Source organism: Argiope bruennichi, chromosome 8, assembly GCF_947563725.1.
Source record: "Argiope bruennichi chromosome 8, qqArgBrue1.1, whole genome shotgun sequence".
In the NCBI taxonomy this organism is placed as follows: Eukaryota; Metazoa; Arthropoda; class Arachnida; order Araneae; family Araneidae; genus Argiope; species Argiope bruennichi.
Window position 1 is genome coordinate 126,250,358 of NC_079158.1, and position 20,830 is coordinate 126,271,187.

General features: G+C 29.7%; 1 protein-coding gene across 2 annotated transcripts in view; it reads right to left on the reverse strand.

Annotated features, from left to right (window-relative positions):
- LOC129981593 (cubilin-like) overlaps window positions 1-20,830 on the reverse strand; it is a 134,147-nt gene that overhangs the window by 42,039 nt on the left and 71,278 nt on the right. For both annotated transcript variants that reach the window (XM_056092500.1, XM_056092499.1), the window contains exons 15-17: window positions 15,376-15,648; window positions 13,419-13,720; window positions 6,506-6,752 (exon numbers count right to left, since the gene is read on the reverse strand). In XM_056092500.1, the coding sequence (XP_055948475.1) occupies window positions 6,506-6,752; window positions 13,419-13,720; window positions 15,376-15,648 (822 nt within the window). The remainder of the gene's footprint in view (window positions 1-6,505; window positions 6,753-13,418; window positions 13,721-15,375; window positions 15,649-20,830) is intronic.

The following is a 20,830-nucleotide window of genomic DNA, read 5'->3' on the forward strand; positions in this document are numbered from 1 at the left end:
CTTTATTTAGTACTAGCCGCCTTTGGCGACCAGCCGGTTCGCCAATCTTAATATTCGTTAAAATTTTAATAATTAAATATTTTTTGGAATTCCTACTTTAATAGCTTCTTCATCAAAATATTTTAAAACTTCAAATTTAGATATAATTCACTCATAATATTATAAACGCCTTCAGTCATAATGTAATATGTATCTCTCTAATTTTCTGTTAGCTCCCGTAGAATTTATACTTTAAATTAAAGTGGAAAGGATTAATCTGCAATTAATATAATAATATTTTTTTTCTGAAACTAAGTACTTTTTGTAATATGATTACTGAAAACAGTCACTGAGCGTTTAAACTTTATGGGTACTAAAGAATATCTTTTTTAATTTATGTAATATTTCAAGAATTTGTCAACAAAATTTTCTCAGATTCATCATGACCAGATCGATTAATTAACAATGTTTAATTTTAAATGCATCAAACACTAAGAAAATAAAATGAATCGTTTAAAATAATCAGTTGAAAACAGGTTAAAAAAAACTACTTAAAAAACGATGGACTTAAAACTATAAGCATATTCAAAAAATATATAACTAACATAAATACACTTTAATTACAAAAGCATGCAACTAATCTAAAAATAATTTAAATCATCCGTTGATAATGGTTGTCATGTCAACAATCAGAACACAATGCGCATGCTTGAATTTTCAACGCCAGTTACGGTAACGCAAATGCGTGAATTTTTCTAAGCCAGTTGGGGTAACAATTTTCTTTATTCTGTTTTATTTTAATTCAAAAGTACTTCAGAATGAATCTGAAAGATCGATTCATTAACAATGTTTAATTTTAAATGCATCAAACATTAAGAAAATAAACAGAATCGTTTGAAATAATCGGCCGAAAAATCTTAAGCCTAACCTCATTACTGTTGGGAAAAAAAACTGAATCCTTACTCATTTGGCGGTGGGGAAAATGAAAAGATTTTTTTGGCGGGAAAGTTAGTTTTTAATTAATAATTTAAATTCTAATTAAAAAATCAAAAAAAGAGACCCCAGGTGCACATTCCCGTCCTCCAAGGTATAAATATATCAAATTTGGTAACTGTAGGTGAAATGGTCTTTTCTGTAGAGCGCCAACACACACACACACACACACACACACACACACACACACACACACACACACACACACACACACACACACACACACACACACACACACACACACCCACATTGAGCTTTATATATAAGTATAGATTATAGCAAAATTTTAAATATTAAAATTGTTTTTTTGTTATCTTTTTGAGCATTAAACCTACTGAATGTTTTTTAAATATATATATTTTTTAATTTATTGCTGAAACATACATTTATGGTAATTCATTACATTTGCATATACTTCTGGGCAATTCCGAACCTTCCTCAGACCGAAGCAAAGCGTCAAAATAAGGAATAGTTCTAATTATTCTCATTGGAGTAGCTAGTTCGTTTTAAGCTTTCTCACAAACCCTATGTTATTTGAACAAATGCTAGAAGCCAAATTCAGAGTATGGAAATAAATATATCTGAATTGTTACATATTTTTAAAGGTCAGAGATAAAAGTGCTCTGATTCCTTTCTTAACATATCGCCGAACGTGATATCGAACTTAAGTTAGCAAACTGAAAACAAGAAGCGTAGAAAATTATTCGAGATCTCATTCCGATGAAAAAGTTTTCGTTTCCCAGAAGCGTAAGAACGCGTCGTAATCTTCATTCGTCCTTTGCTATTTCCCAGAGAATAATAGGTTTCGATTTTATGTGTTTACGTCGCTGGATTCTCATTCTTTTACTGGCAGTTTCGGAAGGATGGCTTGACAAAATGAAGCAGATGGATTTTATGTTCTTTATTGCTCTTTGGACAAAGAGGAGGAAAAAATCATCCTGAGCCTTATGTTACAAACATCGGACTTACGTAACAACATGTTGGGCGGAACGTAGTGAGGTTTTATTGATTAGATATTAGAAATTTTTTGAAATTTTTAATTCAATAATATATTATTTAATACTGGAAATTCTACAAATAATTGCGATAGTTAATAATTGCAAGAACAATAGCGGAAATTCGACATTTCGAAACAAGGTGCTCACAATTTTTAAGGCTTTCAGTTTACCCAGAATAATGCAGAGCAAATATTACTTATAATTCGATTTTCCGAACTATACGGGCAAAAAGACATAAAAAAAATCTGAAAAAAAATAATTGAAGCCGAAATATGAAAATATACATTTTACTGTTAAAAAAAAGTTTTTTTATGCGAAAATTATAAGAAAAAATATTTTGATACATATTTAAAATAAAATAAATTATTCGAAAAAGAAACAGATTCAATAAAAAGAAGGAGAAAGGGAAAAAAATATAAAATATTAGTTTCAAAAACTAAAACTTTAACCCTATAATTCGTCTTAACACGGGCATTGAGTTATAGTTTGTTAAATTTTTAACTAGAAACTAAATTTGAGATGCTATAACTTGATATTAAAATGACACATTGCAGAAACACATCAAGTATAATATGAGTTCTTAATGGAATGTACATATAAGGCAGCGCATTTCCAGAAGGCGTCATCTAATGAGTCGATTAAAAAACTTTTAAGGGATTAAGAGACGCTGTCATTATATAGAATGAGTTTTTTTTTTTATTTAAAGATGAAACAAGAATGTCTGATTTTTAATTTTTTTTTTTGTCTTTTTAGTGTGAGATTGTGGAACTTCTGGTATTATCGGTGATTTTATTAACAAAACTTTATTATTTTCGTGTACTTACTTACACACTCACAAATTCGAAAATGCAAATGGGCATTCGTATTTCGGGCTTTCGAAACAATGTTTCGCTTTTAGCTGTAATGATTTGAAGTGAAAAGTGTTTTTTACTTTCAAGCCTATTTTCCCCAACAATCCGAGGCGAAATAAATTTTTTGTGGCAGTTCTCTTGTCTCTCATATTTTAATCGTTTTAACTTTTGCGAAATGAAATTTATTTCACTGTGCTTTATATTTTAAACAATAAGAAGTATTTTTTCTACTGCGCATTTTCCATCAAAATCTAGAATCTTAGATTTTGATGGAAAAAATCTTAGAAATCTTAGGAAATCTTAGAAATCTTATTTCCTAATAAATATTTAGAGCTTAGGTAACACGGCTAAGTTCTGAATATTTATTACTTTATGTATATATTATTGTAAATATTAATTACTTTATATATATATTTAACATAAGTTAGAGCTACTGACTTTACAAAATTATGTAAAATATTTTTAACTTATAAAAAGTAACTAGCTTTATAGCTTTATTTAAATATTTATATAGTAGCTGAAATTCCAAACAATAATAAATGTTTTTTTAACGGAAATACTTTCCTTGGGATGAAATAAGGCTGACTTTTTTTTTGTTGAGTATTCGATAATGTTTATTTTAATATTTTTTAAATATTCAAATCAATTTCGAACACGAAACATTTATTAAATACATAATACACATAATAGATTTAATTATTGAGGATTTCGTTCAAAAGTTTTTATCGATGCTTCTTAATATATGCCATTCACTTTTAAAAATAGTTAAAAAAATTCCCCTTTTCCCTTCTTGAGGGCGATTGAACCCATAAAAGTTTATTGAAAAAAAAAGAAAAAAAAAAAAAAAAAAAGAAAAGATTCTTCAAAATAAATGCTAACTACCTAGTTGGATTGAAGCCATGCAAGACCGGAAGAAGTTGTAAAAGTGAACAATTCTCAGGGCCAAGATTCCTCAAGCAGTTATTTGAGTGACAAAGGTTGCAGTTGTGAAAAGTTTTCTCTTTGAATGTCTGTTAGCTGCCTAAAAGCGCACATTTGTTGAATGAATCAATGTCAGCTAACAAAAGTAAAACGATTCCCATATATTTCTCCCCTCAATCCTCAGCAAACCAATATTATCTGAAGGGTAAGTTCAGAACATAAAAGGAAAATAAGTCATTGATATCGATATCACGGAGCTTTAATCGTCACAATAATTTGTTTCTTATGTTTTGTAATATTTATTATACATAATAAAATTTGGCATACCTTGTAAATAAACACAGATTTTGCTATTAAAATTCGTTTTTTAACGAACTTTCGCTTATTTTGTATATCTTGCATAACAATCAAAGATTTGATACTATGATGTGTTTTCTTTACCAAAAGTAATCACTCATCTTGTGTAACTTGCGTAATAAATATAGGATATTCTATTTTTTAACCGAACATTCACTAATCCAGAGCTTTTGTTATTCCGGCAGTAATCGATAAGATATTTACCCATTATTTTAAAAATTAAAGTGTTTTTGCTAACTATACCTAAAACCACTAAAACTCACTGAATTATAAGACTTTGAATATCATTATTTTAAAGCATTTCATTAGTCCTTTTGAGGAAGACCTGCCATTGAACGCAAGGTTCTTATTTGAAGCAGAAGTTAATCCAAAGCCTCTCAACTTGCTCAGTTTTAATAATGAAGGAACGGAAATTCTTTTTAAAGTTAAAATTGTGCGCCATATATTATTAAATATATCTATATGATAGAGCGACTGAATAAAATAATCGCAATCTTTTCAACAGAGCTTTTCTTGATTCAAAAGACATAAAATATAATTATTTGCATCATTAAAAGTATTTTTCCATTCTGAACCATATGCTTATTTATAAGTATTAGGAAGTCTGATTGGTCATTATTGTAGTGTTCGACTACAATTTGAGCGGAAATCCTGCACACATATGCCAATTAAGCTAACAAGAGAAACAGAAACTAAGCCAATGTGTTCTTTATTATTTCTATACAATTTTACATCTTTAAATCTTTACTATGTCGTTGAAAATAATCTGAAATGCTTTTAAAACTCATGTTTAATTTTTATTCGAATGATTCTAATAGCATCAAATATTTTACTATTTTGTGTTTACAAGGATACTTTAAGTATTTTGAAGTAGAAATGAAAGCTTTGCACTATAACAGTATAGTACACTTCCGAGTATCCGGTTCACGACTATCCGGCCTAGTTTTCTTTTATTGTAATTAAACGAGGAAGGTAAGGCGTTGCATCAGCAATATTGCCAAGGCATTGGAAACGGACGTCTGCGATGATCATTCTACGTGTCGTGCGCAAAATACAAGTTGTGGCTGGAAAAAAGCAGCTTTAGTGTTACATTTTCAATTGAAAGTTTTGTTTATATTTCCTGCATTTAAGTTAGGCATTACAGAATTTGTGTTAAAATGTGAAAAATTGATATGCTTTAACTTACTTTTTCTCTTATAAATTCTTTAAACGTGAATGCAGTATCTAACATATATAAACTACCAATACAGAGCCTTCTATTTTAACTCGCCAGAACTCAATAAGAAGTGAGAAAATACTTATTATAACAGTGAGTTTTGGTATAAAAACTTTCTCTCCTGATATTGGTAGGCAAAGAAAATGAGTTCACAGAACTCTGGTCTATCCGGCTCTTTTGTTATTTGGCCTGCCCTTCCACCCCATTAGGTCCAATACTCGAGAGTATCTATACTTTTCCCATTCAGGACGGAGTTTTTTCTGATAAGAGGATTGACCATGATTAAACTAATAATAATGTTGCAAAGGGAAAAGATGGTCCACGATTCAACTGCTTTTGATTAATGGTTTTTGAGCAACGCATTAAAAAAAACTAACATCTAAGGCATGTCATATGCTATTTCGATTTCACTAGGCCACGCATTTTAATCGTGAAAAAGCGATGTGATCGGGATCTCATTATAATTTTCAAAGAATAAATATCAATGAAATATTTTTATGTTTATTTTCCTATAAAAGCTATTGACAGAGTTTGTAGAAATATTTATACAAAACCTCTTCTACACGGTATTTCATTTTGCTGTTAAAAATGTTTAGCTCGAAGATTTTGTAATTATTTTAAAACATTGAGTACATTTGATTACTGGGATTATAATCAAACACCTGTTTTCTTTAAATTGCGAATGAGGAATTTAATTCGTCATTCAAACTAGGACAAAATCAATCATGTACATTCTTGTTTACGGCAAGAGTGGTTTCAGTTGTAGGAAGACTTTTCTTTACAATTCTAATTAATATGTATATCTTTTCACTCAAATAAATGAATTGCCACACAAAATCCACTGCCTTATTGTATATACTATTTCTCGCACCAGTAGATTAAATCCGTTCCAAATTCACGAATTTTTCAAGTTAATTACCGTAACGGTTAACGGTTAAATCCTGTTTCCAGTACTTTATAACTTAAGACAGAGAGTATAAGTTATTTTAAAGAACAAACTACTTGATCCAATAACGTCTTGTAGCATTTACTTGGAATTTCATTCCTTAAGTTTGAATCATATTTTCTAGTGATCTTTGATATGTAAATTTACACCGTTAATAAATTACACCGCTGTTAACTTACACAGCCAAAACTTAATTTTTTATAAAATTAAGTTTTGGCGGACTTCAAAAATACAGGAAACTCACTAATTTCATCGTCCTGCAATGTACCACAAATCCGTTTGCCGTTGATGCTCAGGTAGTCGAAGTGACAGTCGTCGCTGGGCTCCAGGTCGAACCTGAGGAAGACCAGCTTCACCCAACAGATGTCCTCTGATGCCTTCTGGACCAGGTATCGGCAGTTGAGGCCGTTGGGGTAAGGAAGGGGAAAGTTCACGCTGCGGATCTCAAATTCTGGTCTCTTAAACGTCCGATCGCAGTTCTGAGTCGCCATCTGAAACAATCCCATAAAGGTAGATTCATTGCAAATGGCTAGAATTCAAAATGATTTAATAAATGAAAATATACTTCTGGCAAATGTGTGCTTTCAAAAAAAGAATACATATATTTATATATAAAGAGAGAAACAAAATAAAATACAAGTAAAGGAAAAAAAGTAAAAATATAACAACAGAAATAACAAATAAAGTGAGACCGTAGTTAAATAGCTTTTAGTGTAGTTATATGAACATTCCGTTTTAAAGCAACACTAGGGATATTTTGGGACGGAACTCGTAATTTTGAACCCCGGTCAGATGACAAGAACGTCACCTGAGCTAGCATCCCCATCTCCAAACTTTCACGCTACACAAGCGGAAGGGCGTTTGGCCCCGACGGATTTAATGTGCACCAGACCCGCTTACACGACGATTTTTCGGTGGAATCTGGCTGAAACCCTCCGGTTCTGAAGCCGAGACCTTACCACCAAGCCATCGCGGCCCTAAGGTAAATAGGAGTAAAGAAGAAAAGTACTTAAAACATGAGAAATGGGGGGGGGGGATGGAAAACATAGGTGAAGCGAATGTGCAGAATGCTACAATTCAAGGGACTCTATAAAAATAAATTGTAAATAACTATTAAATATGGCAACAGAATTTTAAATATGGCAAACAACACATTAATTTGCTCATCAGGGAATGAAATCAATGCGAATCGCAAAAGGAGTTATAGCATTTTCTGCAGATAGTTTCGGATAATTAAATGAAATGATATTGTTTTCACTCCAAATGTTACTGTAGACCAATTCTGTAGAGGTGGAAAAGCGGTGACATATAAAAATGCGATACAAAATAAATAAAAATAATAAAATATTATTGTAAATACGAAGTTCACAGTACAGTAAGGTTGAGCGAAAATAGAAGTAATGAAAAGTAAAAAACAAAGAAAAAAAACTATAATAAATTCTCCGCATGGGTGAAAGGTCGATGCAGTTGAAATGTATCATATATCGGGACATCGGGATTTCGGCGTGCATTTATGAAGATTGCCAGTTGAAGGCTTTTAAACTATTGAGTGTGGTGAAAGTATCAATTAAAAATGCATTGTAAATGAAAAGAAGGAAAACTGTTAAATTAAAAAATGTTTAGAGTGATTATGAAGGATAAATATTAGCTTGATGACTGGAAAAATAATTTTAAATTGGAATAAAAATTATTATTGAAATATTCGGGACCTTTATACTGTGGCCAAAAGAAGCATTTTCGTTGTTTAATTCAAATCTTGTTGGATGATTCTGCTTCGAATTTAAAATAACCACAAATGGGGTCCTTTACTTATATTTAACAACCGTTGATTAAAGGTTTAAATGTATTGGTGGGGATGTTATTGATAGTGAGTAAAATCTATTAGATGTTTGATTTGATTTTTAGCTGACTTTGTTCGTTTCACGTTTTAATAATTCTTATGAATCAATTTAAAATGGTTTCGTTGTAGATTTTGCAGCATATATTGGAGTTCTAAAAATATATCTATTAAAATTAAATTTCAGCTTGATTCTTTTCTCATAAACATCGCTTTCTATAATTTTAGCTGTATAATCAGGTCTAAAAACATTATATGTTGTTGGCGAGTACTGTTTTTGATAAGTTTCTAACTCATCTGGATAAATATTTTGGGTAGGAGAATTGAAATATGAGTAGTTAACTGTAAACAGGTCATCAATGCATCTGAAGACTCAGTTGATTTTTAAAACATGTGTTCTTTCAAATAAGTGAAGAAATATGCAGATTGTTTCATTGGAGAAGAAAAATTTGTTTCCTGCGGGATAGCTTTTACTTGTTGAAAGGTATTTCTCCGTTGCAAAAAAAATTATTGTGTATGCAGTCGGAGGGTAGATTTTACCAATAAGTTATTGGGATGTTGAGTATGTGTTAGAAATAGTTCATTAAAATTTCTTGTAGTTTGTCTAAAAGGACACTCGTAAAAAGATTTTGAAAGCCATAAGTTTCTGTTAAATTAATTCAATTTTTTGGAGGGATTCAATGACTTTATTTTAGTTTTTTATAATCCAAGTGTATTCCTCCTTTCGAGAATGGTGCTCACATACTTTGAGTAAATACTTCCGCGTTTGTTCATATAAGTATTGGTACCGCAAGTTTTAATCTAAAGGTTATTAGTTGTTCATGAATTTTAGGAAAAGCACAATATCTGGTATCTTATAAGGTATCTTAACTCTAAAGGTAATGTTTTATACAATAATACGAGCTAAAGTATAAAGTAAAGAATTCAAAACATATACTAACCGGATCAAATTATACGAAAAAATTTGTAATGTGTGTATATATATATATATATATATATATATATATATATATATATATCTCATGTCACTTTTTATAACGGTCTTTGGCATCATTGCATACAAATTACTGAAACCATGGTTTTAAATGAAAGACTTTCAATTTAGCAGTAAAAATAATAATTAGAAAGGGCAGAAAATGAATGAAATAGGTTTTTTGACCACGTGACTAACTCTTCACATGCAGTTTCTTTAAAGAAACAGTTGATATGATTGAAATAAAGCTGTTCAGATGTTATGTTACGGCATAAAATGAAAGTAAACCATTCTTTGCGATTGTTTGCTTCTTCCAAACAGAACGTATTTTTTCCAGTGAGTCGAACGAAAAACAGAATTTCATACAACACTTATGAATTCTCCCATTGACGTATTTCCAACGCAATTTATGCATTTACTTACACAACTTTATATAATAAAATCACAATGCTTTCATATGTATTCATGTTTTTGACATTGTATTGTCCTTTAGAAACCACCTGCCCTTCATTTCTACAACTATTAAAAATTACATCTACAGTAAGTGCAAAATTTAATAAAAATGGAAGCATCATGGCCATTGCATTCTATTTCCTTTTATGTGTCAGTATTTTTGTGCGAATAATATTTTCTTTTATTTCAAACATAGAAATGGATCATAATGTCATTACAATTCGTCATATCTATGCTCTTAAAATGCAATGTTTCGTATTTTAATCTTATTTTCAAAACATACGGCGTGACTCAGAATTCAAAGAATGAGTTGATTTCAGTTCTGGAACAAGAGGCATTCTTATTTATTTTCTCGTATACTGAGTATAGAGAAAATATTGTAGTCGTCAAAAAATTCAAATTCAAGATTTTAACGTATTTATACCTTTAAAAGGATGAAATTTGGTATATGGTCTTTACAACGTATTTCTAAATTTCTATGAAATTTAGAGGAAAATCTATTCAGAGGAAATCTGTCTGCCCGGCTGTTCGAATATAAAATGACATGATAACTAGGAAACGAAGAGAGCTACTAGATGGATAAAATTTAATACACAGATTTAACATTTGTGATGTAATGACTTATTAAATTTTGAGTCAAATCCAATCAAAAATGGACTGTTTGTTGATTTTTACTTTCAGAAAAATGTAAACGGGATCACTGTAAAACGGAGTGATTTAAATGTTTCAAATTTAATAGGTGATTTTTTGACTACAAGAATAGTTCCATATTACATTTTTGTTTCAATCGGTTGGGTAAATGCGTCTAAAACAAAATTCTAATTTTTGTTTACTATTAACCTTATGCTAGAGATTAAACGCCAAAAAATGCGCCAAGAATCGCATGATGGATTCAGTAAGAATGCTACATTCACGCCAAAGATTAATATTTAGTGATAGAGAATATATCGTAACTATTATACACCAATAGCATGCAAGATGTTTACTGGAATAATAGCTTTATTAGAGAGTATGCCAGAAACTTTTGGCAAGACAATTCCATCTGGTAGAAAACCAGATCAAACCAGCAAGGCCAGAATTTAAAAAGGTAAAGTAGGCAACGGCGTAACCCGTTGTCAACCCTCACGTTTTTTTCCTTCTGTATTCTGAGACTAATTGAATTTTGTGCTTTTATTTAATTTACAGAAGTCAGACACTCAACATTTCAAGTACCTTTTAAATTTTAGTACATTATTCTAACAGCATTCTTAATCATTTACCCTTTTTTTTTGGTCTTATTTTATGTTTTTTGACAATTTAAAAATATAATATAATTAAAAAATATCGGAACTTATAATTAAATAGTATTTAGAATGTATTAGAATCCTTTGTCATTTTTTATTTTAAAATTTAACTTTACATAATAATGTAAATCATTATGCAAATGTGATATTTGAAGTCAACTTTCTTGAAAGTGCTCGTTATGAAACACTTTGCTATTCCAACTTCTTAAAATTTGCTGATCGAAATTTTTTATACAGAATTTAAATTAAAACCAATAACAAAATATTAGTTATATTATAATATTTGAAATCACATCTCTTAAGATTATAATATTTGGGAAAGAGAAAAGAAAGAGGTGGGTGAGACTTGCATCTCCTAAGGAACACTAGAAAACTTAATCCGGCATTATATATCAGACTCATAGTTAATTTTGCATTCGATTAAAGTAAAAAATAAATATTTCTATACTTTATTTTAATAAATAAAAAAAATTCTAAGTAGGCTTATATTCATTTGCGTAACTAGGCAGTCTAAGAACTCTAGCAAATCTTTTGAATGAGATCTTTAAAAAGTTAAACTCATCTCCATAATTGTACTACATTATTTTGAGATATTTAATCCTTTTTTAAAATACTGTTAATTGACGTTAAGAAATTTTATGATAATATTTTTATTTTATATTTGATTTAACTTTACTTTTTTTTAAAACTAACAGCATCTTACATTTAATATAAAAATGTTTGCTTCTTCATTTCAACAAAATTAGTTATGACTTCTTAAAACTCCACCGTTCGTAACAAAAAATGGTTCAAATGTTATTTTTTCTACACTATGCAACCTCTCTTTTGTTCCGTGGAACTCATAAGGCAAGATTTTTTTAAATTTTAATTTTGAAATTGAATTTCCGGCGTTAACCGTAGCTACAAGAATTGTTAAAAACTACTACATCAAAGCACTGCAGGCTAATGATTTTATTAATTTATGCATTTTTTTTGTTCTAGAAAGTATGGCAATCACATTCAATAACATTTTTAAAAGGTTTCCCTTTTACAATGGACTATTTTTTATGTTTGTATTTTCATATTTAGATTCTTTTTCACCCTTGGCCTGGATATTTTGCACCTGCTTATAGACTTGAGTACTTTACATAACTTTTTTCGAAGCATCTTTTTTTTTTTTCTTTTTTAAAACTTTATACCTGTCTCTGCTATCGTATTGCTTTTATGCATGCTTTTGTTCTTTGTTTTGTTGTTGTTTTTATACCACTGTTCTTTAAATCTAATTTTGTATAGCTCATTTAGCTCCAATTTTACTTTTAAGCTTTTTCTATAATTATGATTTATACTTTGATACTGTATTTCTTAAAACATTTTTATTAATTCGTTTCTTTTCCGTTCGGTTCAAATTTTGCAGTCGGTTTTAAACTAACTTCCCAATTAGCTAGAGACTTAAAACTTTAAACATAGTTCAGAACTAGATTACAATGCAATGTTAACTCTTTTTTTTCTTTCTGTCTATTTGCTTGTTTGTCTGTTCGGCACACATTTTGCAATTGATTAAAAACTTTTATTACCGACAGGTGGTATCACACCAATTCGTTAAATCATCTGGAAGTTAGTTGAAAATTGACTGTCATTTCCCATCCACACAAATAAAAAGCTGAAAATAATTATTTAAATTAAAAAAAAAGATGAATACACTATCTTTATAAAACAGATTAAAAAATATAAAATAATTTGTCCTATCCCTATACAGATTTATAACTTCTTATAAATTGTCTGACAATTAGTGAATTTTTAAAATTCCTTAAATAATAATTCTTGTGCAAACTTAGTTGCTCTGACGTTAATTAATTACAACGACGGGCAAATGTTTTGCCTTATGAGCATTCCGCTCTCTAACTGCAGATAAAAACCTCTGATTTATTGATAAGATTATATATTCTTAAGAATCACTTCCAAAATCTTGCTGCAGTTACTAACGAAGCTGGGATTGTGAATTTTGAGAAATTCTTAATCACAAAGTTTCAGAATAACTTATATGACATTAGGACTCTGTATGGAGTTATAAATCTAAACGGGGCTAGAAGAAATTATTTATACATTTAAATACGTTTTATAAACGTGGTGCATTAAAATTAAAAAAAAAAATAACTATTCCTTTTTTTTTTTGAATATGAAGTCATGTCTTTCTGTTATTGTCTTCAGTTTTAGAACTAATACTTTCTGTTTTCTCAAAAACCATACCACAGATATCGATCTATCGTTTATTACTTTATCAAGAAGACACTATTCACTTTTTCATCCCATGTTTGCTCATACTTAACAGCTGGTAATCTTCAAGTGCAGATTTAAGTGCAGGGGTATGCAGTGGTATTAAAGTTAACATAATGGTAGCTTCTCATGTTAAGGTCTCTTGAAATCGGAAGACAGTATTTTATTAGTCCCCACAACCAGTAGTTGCCCCACTAGCAGTATTGCATATCGAGGCCAATCTCAGAAAACTACATGCTAATAATAATAATAATAATAATAATAACAATAATCCAGAAAATCGTGTACAGTTAATTGCCGAAGTTTTCTGCACTATGTGCTACGCGTTTCTTAAGAAAAGCACTTGTATGTTTCCTACCTGTAAATTTCGTTGCAGAGATGATGCTTCGTATATTGGATAATCAACCAGATGCTCATATTCGAAATGTGGTTGTGGATAGATGTAAGGTTCTTCGATAAGGGGAGGTTCTGCGACTGGAGGTTCGAAATGGTGATGAGGCTCGAATTTTGGCGGTTGAACCTTCGGTGGTTTCGGTGGTAGCGGTGGTGGTGTATCTTGGCATTCTTCTTGTTCCACTTTGATGACAAATCCGGACTTTGAATTGGCCGAGTCCGAATGGAAGGTGAAAATTGTCTGATAGTCTTTGAATTCGACCATACCTGGAAATTCAATAAGTATAAGAGAAACTCTATAGTGATATGATATAAAAAATTGAATGTGCTGTAATCATATATTATATCTAATGAGTTTCTGAGACTCTGAATGAGAGTTTCCTCCTGCAAATGAATCTGTATTTCGCTGTTCATTATTATTTAACATGGCAAACTAATGAAATTTTTAACTTATTGTACATAAAATAGTTTAAATGCTTCCTCCAAAGGTATTCCAATTGTTTCTTTCAATTTTCTATTTGAAGTCTATTTCTGGATTTCAATTGCATTTTTCCCCCTATGACTGTATATGTTTTTGGTGATATCGGGATTCATCTCCAGAACATGATGATGTTTTGTTTACATATGGTTGTTGCCATTAGACAGTAAGTAGTAAAGGGGATTTCAGTGCATATACGTTAGCATTTTATGTATAAAGACCTTTTTAATTTTTTTCTACTTTTTTAATTCAGCTTTTTCAGTCGTACACTTTGTTTTTATATCTCAATGGACACGATTAGCTGCATTTACAGATTGTTGCTCTGGTTGAATTTTCACATTCCGAAGGTTCTTGAAATTTACCCCCGGAGATCAGAACAAGAGTGACAAACGTTGTTGTTGTGTTGTGACTTACGGCACTTAAGCTCGCTGTCAGTTATCTGTCAGCGATTTAAGCTGAGGGAGCGCCTCTTATTTTTTCAGTAGCACAAACTAGGAGCAAGAGTACGACTTAGCTACTTCATGCGTCACATTCGCATGCACAACCTCTTTTTACAGGGGGGGGGGAGGGGTGACATTCACACACCTCACAGATAGAATATAGAAGAACAACCATTCTCGAATCGGGACTCGTACCCGGGACACCCAGTCACGGGCAAGACGCGTTACCCCTATGCCAGGACGCCAGCGAGTGACAGATAATGGTTATTAATGATATTTATATTATCTAGCAGTATAAAGAATAAAGCAACATGATTTTCATTTATATAACATTTTTTTCATCAACAGGTTCATTCATCCCGTTCCTATTTTATCAAATGGAATTCATTCATTGAATGTTTTAGGTGACCTAAAATGTAGTTATTTGTTTTTATTTACATTATGCAAATATAAATGCTCATTTTACAAAAAGAAAAAAAAATTCGTATTATATGATGAGGAAACTTTGAAAAATTTTTATTACGCAAGCTAGCAAAGGAGGAGCGAAAAAATTTGAGAGCCACTGGAAATTTGTCGATCCATGTTATTGGATGTTATTCAGTTTTATTCAATTGTTGTTATTGGATGTTATTCAGTTTTATTCAATTGTTGTTATTGGATGTTATTCAATTTTATTCAATTGTTGTTATTGGATGTTATTCAGTTCTATTCAATTGTTGTTATTGGATGTTATTCAGTTCTATTCAATTGTTGTTATTGGATGTTATTCAGTTTTATTCAATTGTTGTTATTGGATGTTATTCAGTTTTATTCAATTGTTGTTATTGGATGTTATTCAGTTCTATTCAATTGTTGTTATTGGATGTTATTCAATTTTATTCAATTGTTGTTATTGGATGTTATTCAGTTTTATTGTTGTTATTGGTTGTTATTTTATTCAATTGTTCAATTGGATGGTATTCAATCCATGTTATTGGATTAATAAATTATCACTATTGACATACGTATCTCGTTGGGAGGCAAGGTTCCGCAGATTTTCGTTCCGTCCACTTCTAGATAATCATATTCGCAACCTTCACTCGATTCGACGTCAAACTGTCGGAAGGAGAGTTTCAGCTTGCAGATTTTGGGCCCCAGTCTCCGGATGGTGTAGCGGCAGTTCACGTCAGCGGGGTAGTTTTCCGGGTGGTCAGGACTCAAAATGCTAAAAGCCAGAGATGCATAGAGACGGTCACAACTACGAGGTTTAGAGTCGGTGCGTTGAGATGGAGATCTTCCTGAAGAAAGGAAATGACTGTAAGACATGATTCAGCATGATTCGATTTGAAAATTTTTATGGACAATATTTAGCAAAGATCAGACTAACAATAAAGATGCTGAATGAGTGGATATTTATCTGAAAAAAATATGACATCAAAATCGATGCTTATTATATAAAACATTCAAAATCATGCAGAAAATTATATTATATATAATAAATATTTCAAAGTGTAAACAGAAACCTATTTTTTACGATGTGCTGACATTAACATGCGCGGACTTATTTTCAGTTTCAAGTTCCCAACTGGATCTTCTGAAAACGCCAAATTACAAATAGTCAAATTAGCAAACTGCCAAATTATAGAAGCATCCTTCTACTTGTAATGAATTTTAACAATGCTGTGTGATTTATTTAACCATATTAGAGAGCACTTTATTCCTTTCTTATAAAAAGTTTCTATGATCCTTCATGTCTACTAATACTAAAAGGGAATGTGTGTGCCTTTGTGTCTGTTGGCGCTCTATAGAAAAAAACGGTGAACTTAAATTTACCAAATTTTAACTTTAAAGGATGGAAATTCACATCTCCAAGCGAAGTTCCTGAAATTTTAAGTAGAATTTTAATTAATTAAAAAATTAATCGGAACTTTAATGATTTCCAATGATGATTTCTCAGGATCTCACACACATATCAAAGTAAAAAACTGTTTTTATGAAATTCAAAAAATATCGTTTTAATGATAATAGTTTCATTGTTGTACAATTGTCTACCTATCAATGAATTTTTAAAAATATTTTAAGTAAATTTTACAGAAATACTTTTCAATACTGTTGTGAAATATAAATGATTTTAATTGTTTATGAAAATATATTATCTGGATGGTTCTCTCACTGTTGATAAACATAAAGGTTTGACCCTTTTTTGCATGTTAAATAGATTGATTTTTTAAAAGTATGATTTTAATAGATTATTTTTATTTCATCTTTAGTTTTGTGATATTTATTGATAAGACTTAACCTCAAAAATCAGCAGTGATGAAAATTTTTGTATTGTTTGGTTATTTCTAAACACTGCTCATTTTTTTAAAGGGCGATAGAATTTGGAATATTTTTATTTTAAAATAAATAAGGCGAAAACTTTATAGTATTTATTAATATTATTATAGTTCTGGTTGTTGACTGCATATGAATTTAATAAATAATCCTGAAAGTTATATTCACTGCATAACTTGCATGGAGTCATTTAATATTTTTTGTTTATGCTCTGAATGTTACATTAGCAATTTATTAGTTCAAAAAATACTACTTTAATTTGAAATACTTTTCTTGTAGATTCGCAGTTATAACGATGACTCAAATGAATAGAACTAGGCAGCTGCCTAGGATCAAGAGAAGTGATATAATTTATTAACTAATTCCACATAAAGGGAATATCTGTAAAAAAAAAGTCGAAGTAGTTTATTGAATTTTGACAAAATTGTTGTTTGTATTTCTACCCATTTTATCACCGTTGAGAGGACATCTCAATCAAAACGAAAAAAGAGCAAGAACACAGTAAGAATATTGAGCAATAAAAATAAATATGTCTTTTGTTTAGTACCGTTTTATTGGTACATAAAAGAAGTGTAGATATTTACAACAATTCCAAATACTAAAGGTATCTGCCAATAGCAATCATTGTAAGATTCGAAGAAAAGTTAGCACCGAGATAAACTTATAAAATGTTTGATATATCATTTAACAAAACTTAATAAAAATCAAGAAAAACAATAATAAATTGAAATATATATTACTGAATCAAAACTATTTTTTATTTTAATTATTTTATTACTTTTCAATTCATAATTAATTATTTTAAATATGATAACATTTTGAAATCAGTAAGAATCATTTTCTTATCCAGGGAAATGTATCGATCAGAATTTTTAAAAAGGGAATGAACTGGAAGTTTTATTATTCAATAGTGTCAATGCTTTTACGTATAATGGTAATAACATAAAATTGCATTTTCCAATTTTTTTTAACTTTAATACTTGGAATTATTAAATAGAGAAGTACAAATATTAATTATTAACGTTACTTCTAAATCACACCCAATGAGATATATGGCATATTGAGGTAATAAATGGAACACTAACGACATATGGCATTTTGTTACAACTTACAATAATCGCATATCGCTTGCAACCATTTGGGAACAGATGCATTAAACCTATACAATTATTTTTCACCAATAAAATGTTTCGGCTGATTGGACCGTGGGCATTTTGATATAAGAGCACCTATATGAGAAAAGGTGATAATAAATTTTCAGGGACTATGACATATCAATTTAACCTACCTGAAGTTACAAGAATCTTAATTTTTAAAAATATTATACGAATGAAATATTCAAAAATGGAAAGAAACGCATCCGTCCTTTTCAAAAATGGGCTGGTTGTAAAGCCGAGAAAAGTGACTTATGAAATAGATGGAGTTGTGAATGAATAGGAAATGGTATGTGGAAGTGATCTCTATAATGCTAATGAGCTGTTCGACTGAGGTAGCGAAGAGCTGACAATCGATTTGCTTATATAGATAATATGAGTGAGCGAATCACTTCTAGAAAAGACAAACTCGGCTCCAAATTCGCTAAAACAGAAAATAATCATTGTTTGTTTTACAAAAATCTAGACTCAACTGAAAAAAATGACATGTTTTAAATTTAATTAAAATTTGAATCTCATGAGGCAAGTATTAATGTTACAAAACAAGAGAATAAAAATAATGTGAGTTTGTTACGAAAAAGTTTATGTGAGGAGAAAAATAAATCCCTGAATCTTTAAACCACTTTATTAGAATTTATCAAATCATCGATAAAGAAATAATACTATTTTACGTTACAATTTTATTTTAACAGATCCTGTTTTGTGTTGATATATATGAAAATTAAATTCTTTATTAGACAATTTTTTTTGTAAACTGCTGTTTTTCTATTACTTGACTCCAATAAAATGAATTCGCATTTATCTGTATTAAAAACGATTTCGACTTATGCCCTTTTTTGATCCAATAAATACAAATCTTATTAACTTTGATCGAAGTATTTTTATAAAATAGTTTAACAAACTAAATTAGTTTAATTTCTGTGTTAAATAAAAATGAACAGAATAGAGCATTAATTATATTTCATACTATTTTTATGGAAAACAAACTCTATCCTTATCATAATTTTGTTGCTGCATAATAATTTTATTAAGTTATCATATAATAATTTTAGATTGAGATCTTATGAAATATTTTATCCTATTTAGTAAAATCTTAAAGAGAAATAATTTTCTGAGAAAATCTTAAGAAGATTTTAAATTAACAATTTTATTTTAAATGCTCTAAAAAATGGCAGTTTATAACTGGCGAAAACTTAAAGGATAGTAATTCATTAATTTGCATTGCATCGAATTTCTTTTTTTTTAACTAAAGAAAATATTCGTGATTTCAGTGCTTTCATACCTGTGAAAGAAAGAGTGTATGAATGTAGATGTGTGTAAGACGATGAATAAATAATTGTGTTGGTGGTGTTTATGAAATTTGCAAACAGATAGATTTTTTTTCAGAGTGTCATTAAAATTTTTAATCGCATCATTCAATAAATAAAATCAATAGCATCACGGTTTAATGCATTTAACTGTAAATTGTGGGATATTGTGATCCATAGAAATCGTGTACTCCTCTAAAATTACTCATTACTGTTGTGTGCGCTTTCATTACTCTTTGTTAAAATTAGATAATACTAAAAATGATTGTATAAATTTTAAGCATATATGTATAAGAAAATTTTAAAATTACTAATATATATATATAAGAATATTCTAGTTCTACATTATGCCAATTATAATTATTACTACCTTTTTCGATGTCACTATTATGAAAAATAATGCATTTTATATACGAGAGAATTTGGCATTTTTAGAAGAATTTCCCCGATATTTATTTTTAAAAATTGTTGTAACAGATATTAATTTCATCACTGTATAATAATTTAAATACCAGTTACTTGTTGCTAGCAAGCATTTATTAATTTTTTGCAAACATAAAAAGAGAAACTTCTATACATACATATATATATATATATATATACAAAAGTATTAGAATCAAGTTAATAGGAAAAACAAAATCAAATAAAAATTAAACCAAAAAAAATTATTAAAAAATATTAAAAAAGAATCCGGCCTGAAGACTTTTTCAAGGGTCACCCTCAGGCAGGGATTCAAATAAAGGGATTTTTTCTGTGAGGACATACAGACATTAAGTCTAATAATGATTCCTCGTGACCCGAAAATCCCCCGAAATTATGCTCAAGAGATATACCATTTTAACAGAAAGGAAATACAAAATAACAAATTAGAAAAAAACCACAAAGTAAAAATACAATGAAAACAATAACAATAAAAACAAAAACAGCATTAAAATCTAATTTTCTCACAAGTTAACAGGATCAAAAGGGTTTGCAATAATAAAAATTCTTATATTGAAGCATCAAATATCCTCCTTAAAAATTTAATTAAAAATGATTTTCCTAGAAATTACTGTAATGTCAATTTTTTAATTAAACAAGGTATGGTTTGGGATTAATCTTTTGGCTTAAATAAAAATAGAAATTTACTTGCATATTGGATCACTCAATAGATGGCGCTGGGTGCCTACCTCTGTTTACATAATTTAACCGTTAACTTTAAAAAACAGGAAATCACAATCGATTGTTTAAAGTTTCATTCACTGTTGGAAGGTATGTTCTGGCCTTTTTGTTTTTAATTTTAATTTTAATGCTGTTTTTGTTTTTATTGTTATTGTTTTCATTGTATTTTTACTTTGTGGTTTTTTTCTAATTTGTTATTTTGTATTTCCTTTCTGTTAAAATGGTATATCTCTTGAGCATAATTTCGGGGGATTTTCGGGTCACGAGGAATCATTATTAGACTTAATGTCTGTATGTCCTCACAGAAAAAATCCCTTTATTTGAATCCCTGCCTGAGGGTGACCCTTGAAAAAGTCTTCAGGCCGGATTCTTTTTTAATATTTTTTAATAATTTTTTTTGGTTTAATTTTTATTTGATTTTGTTTTTCCTATTAACTTGATTCTAATACTTTTGTATAAATTCATCTGTGTTTTAGAAGTAGCTGCAATTGCGCTCTCTAAATACTATGAAGTTCCTTTTTGGT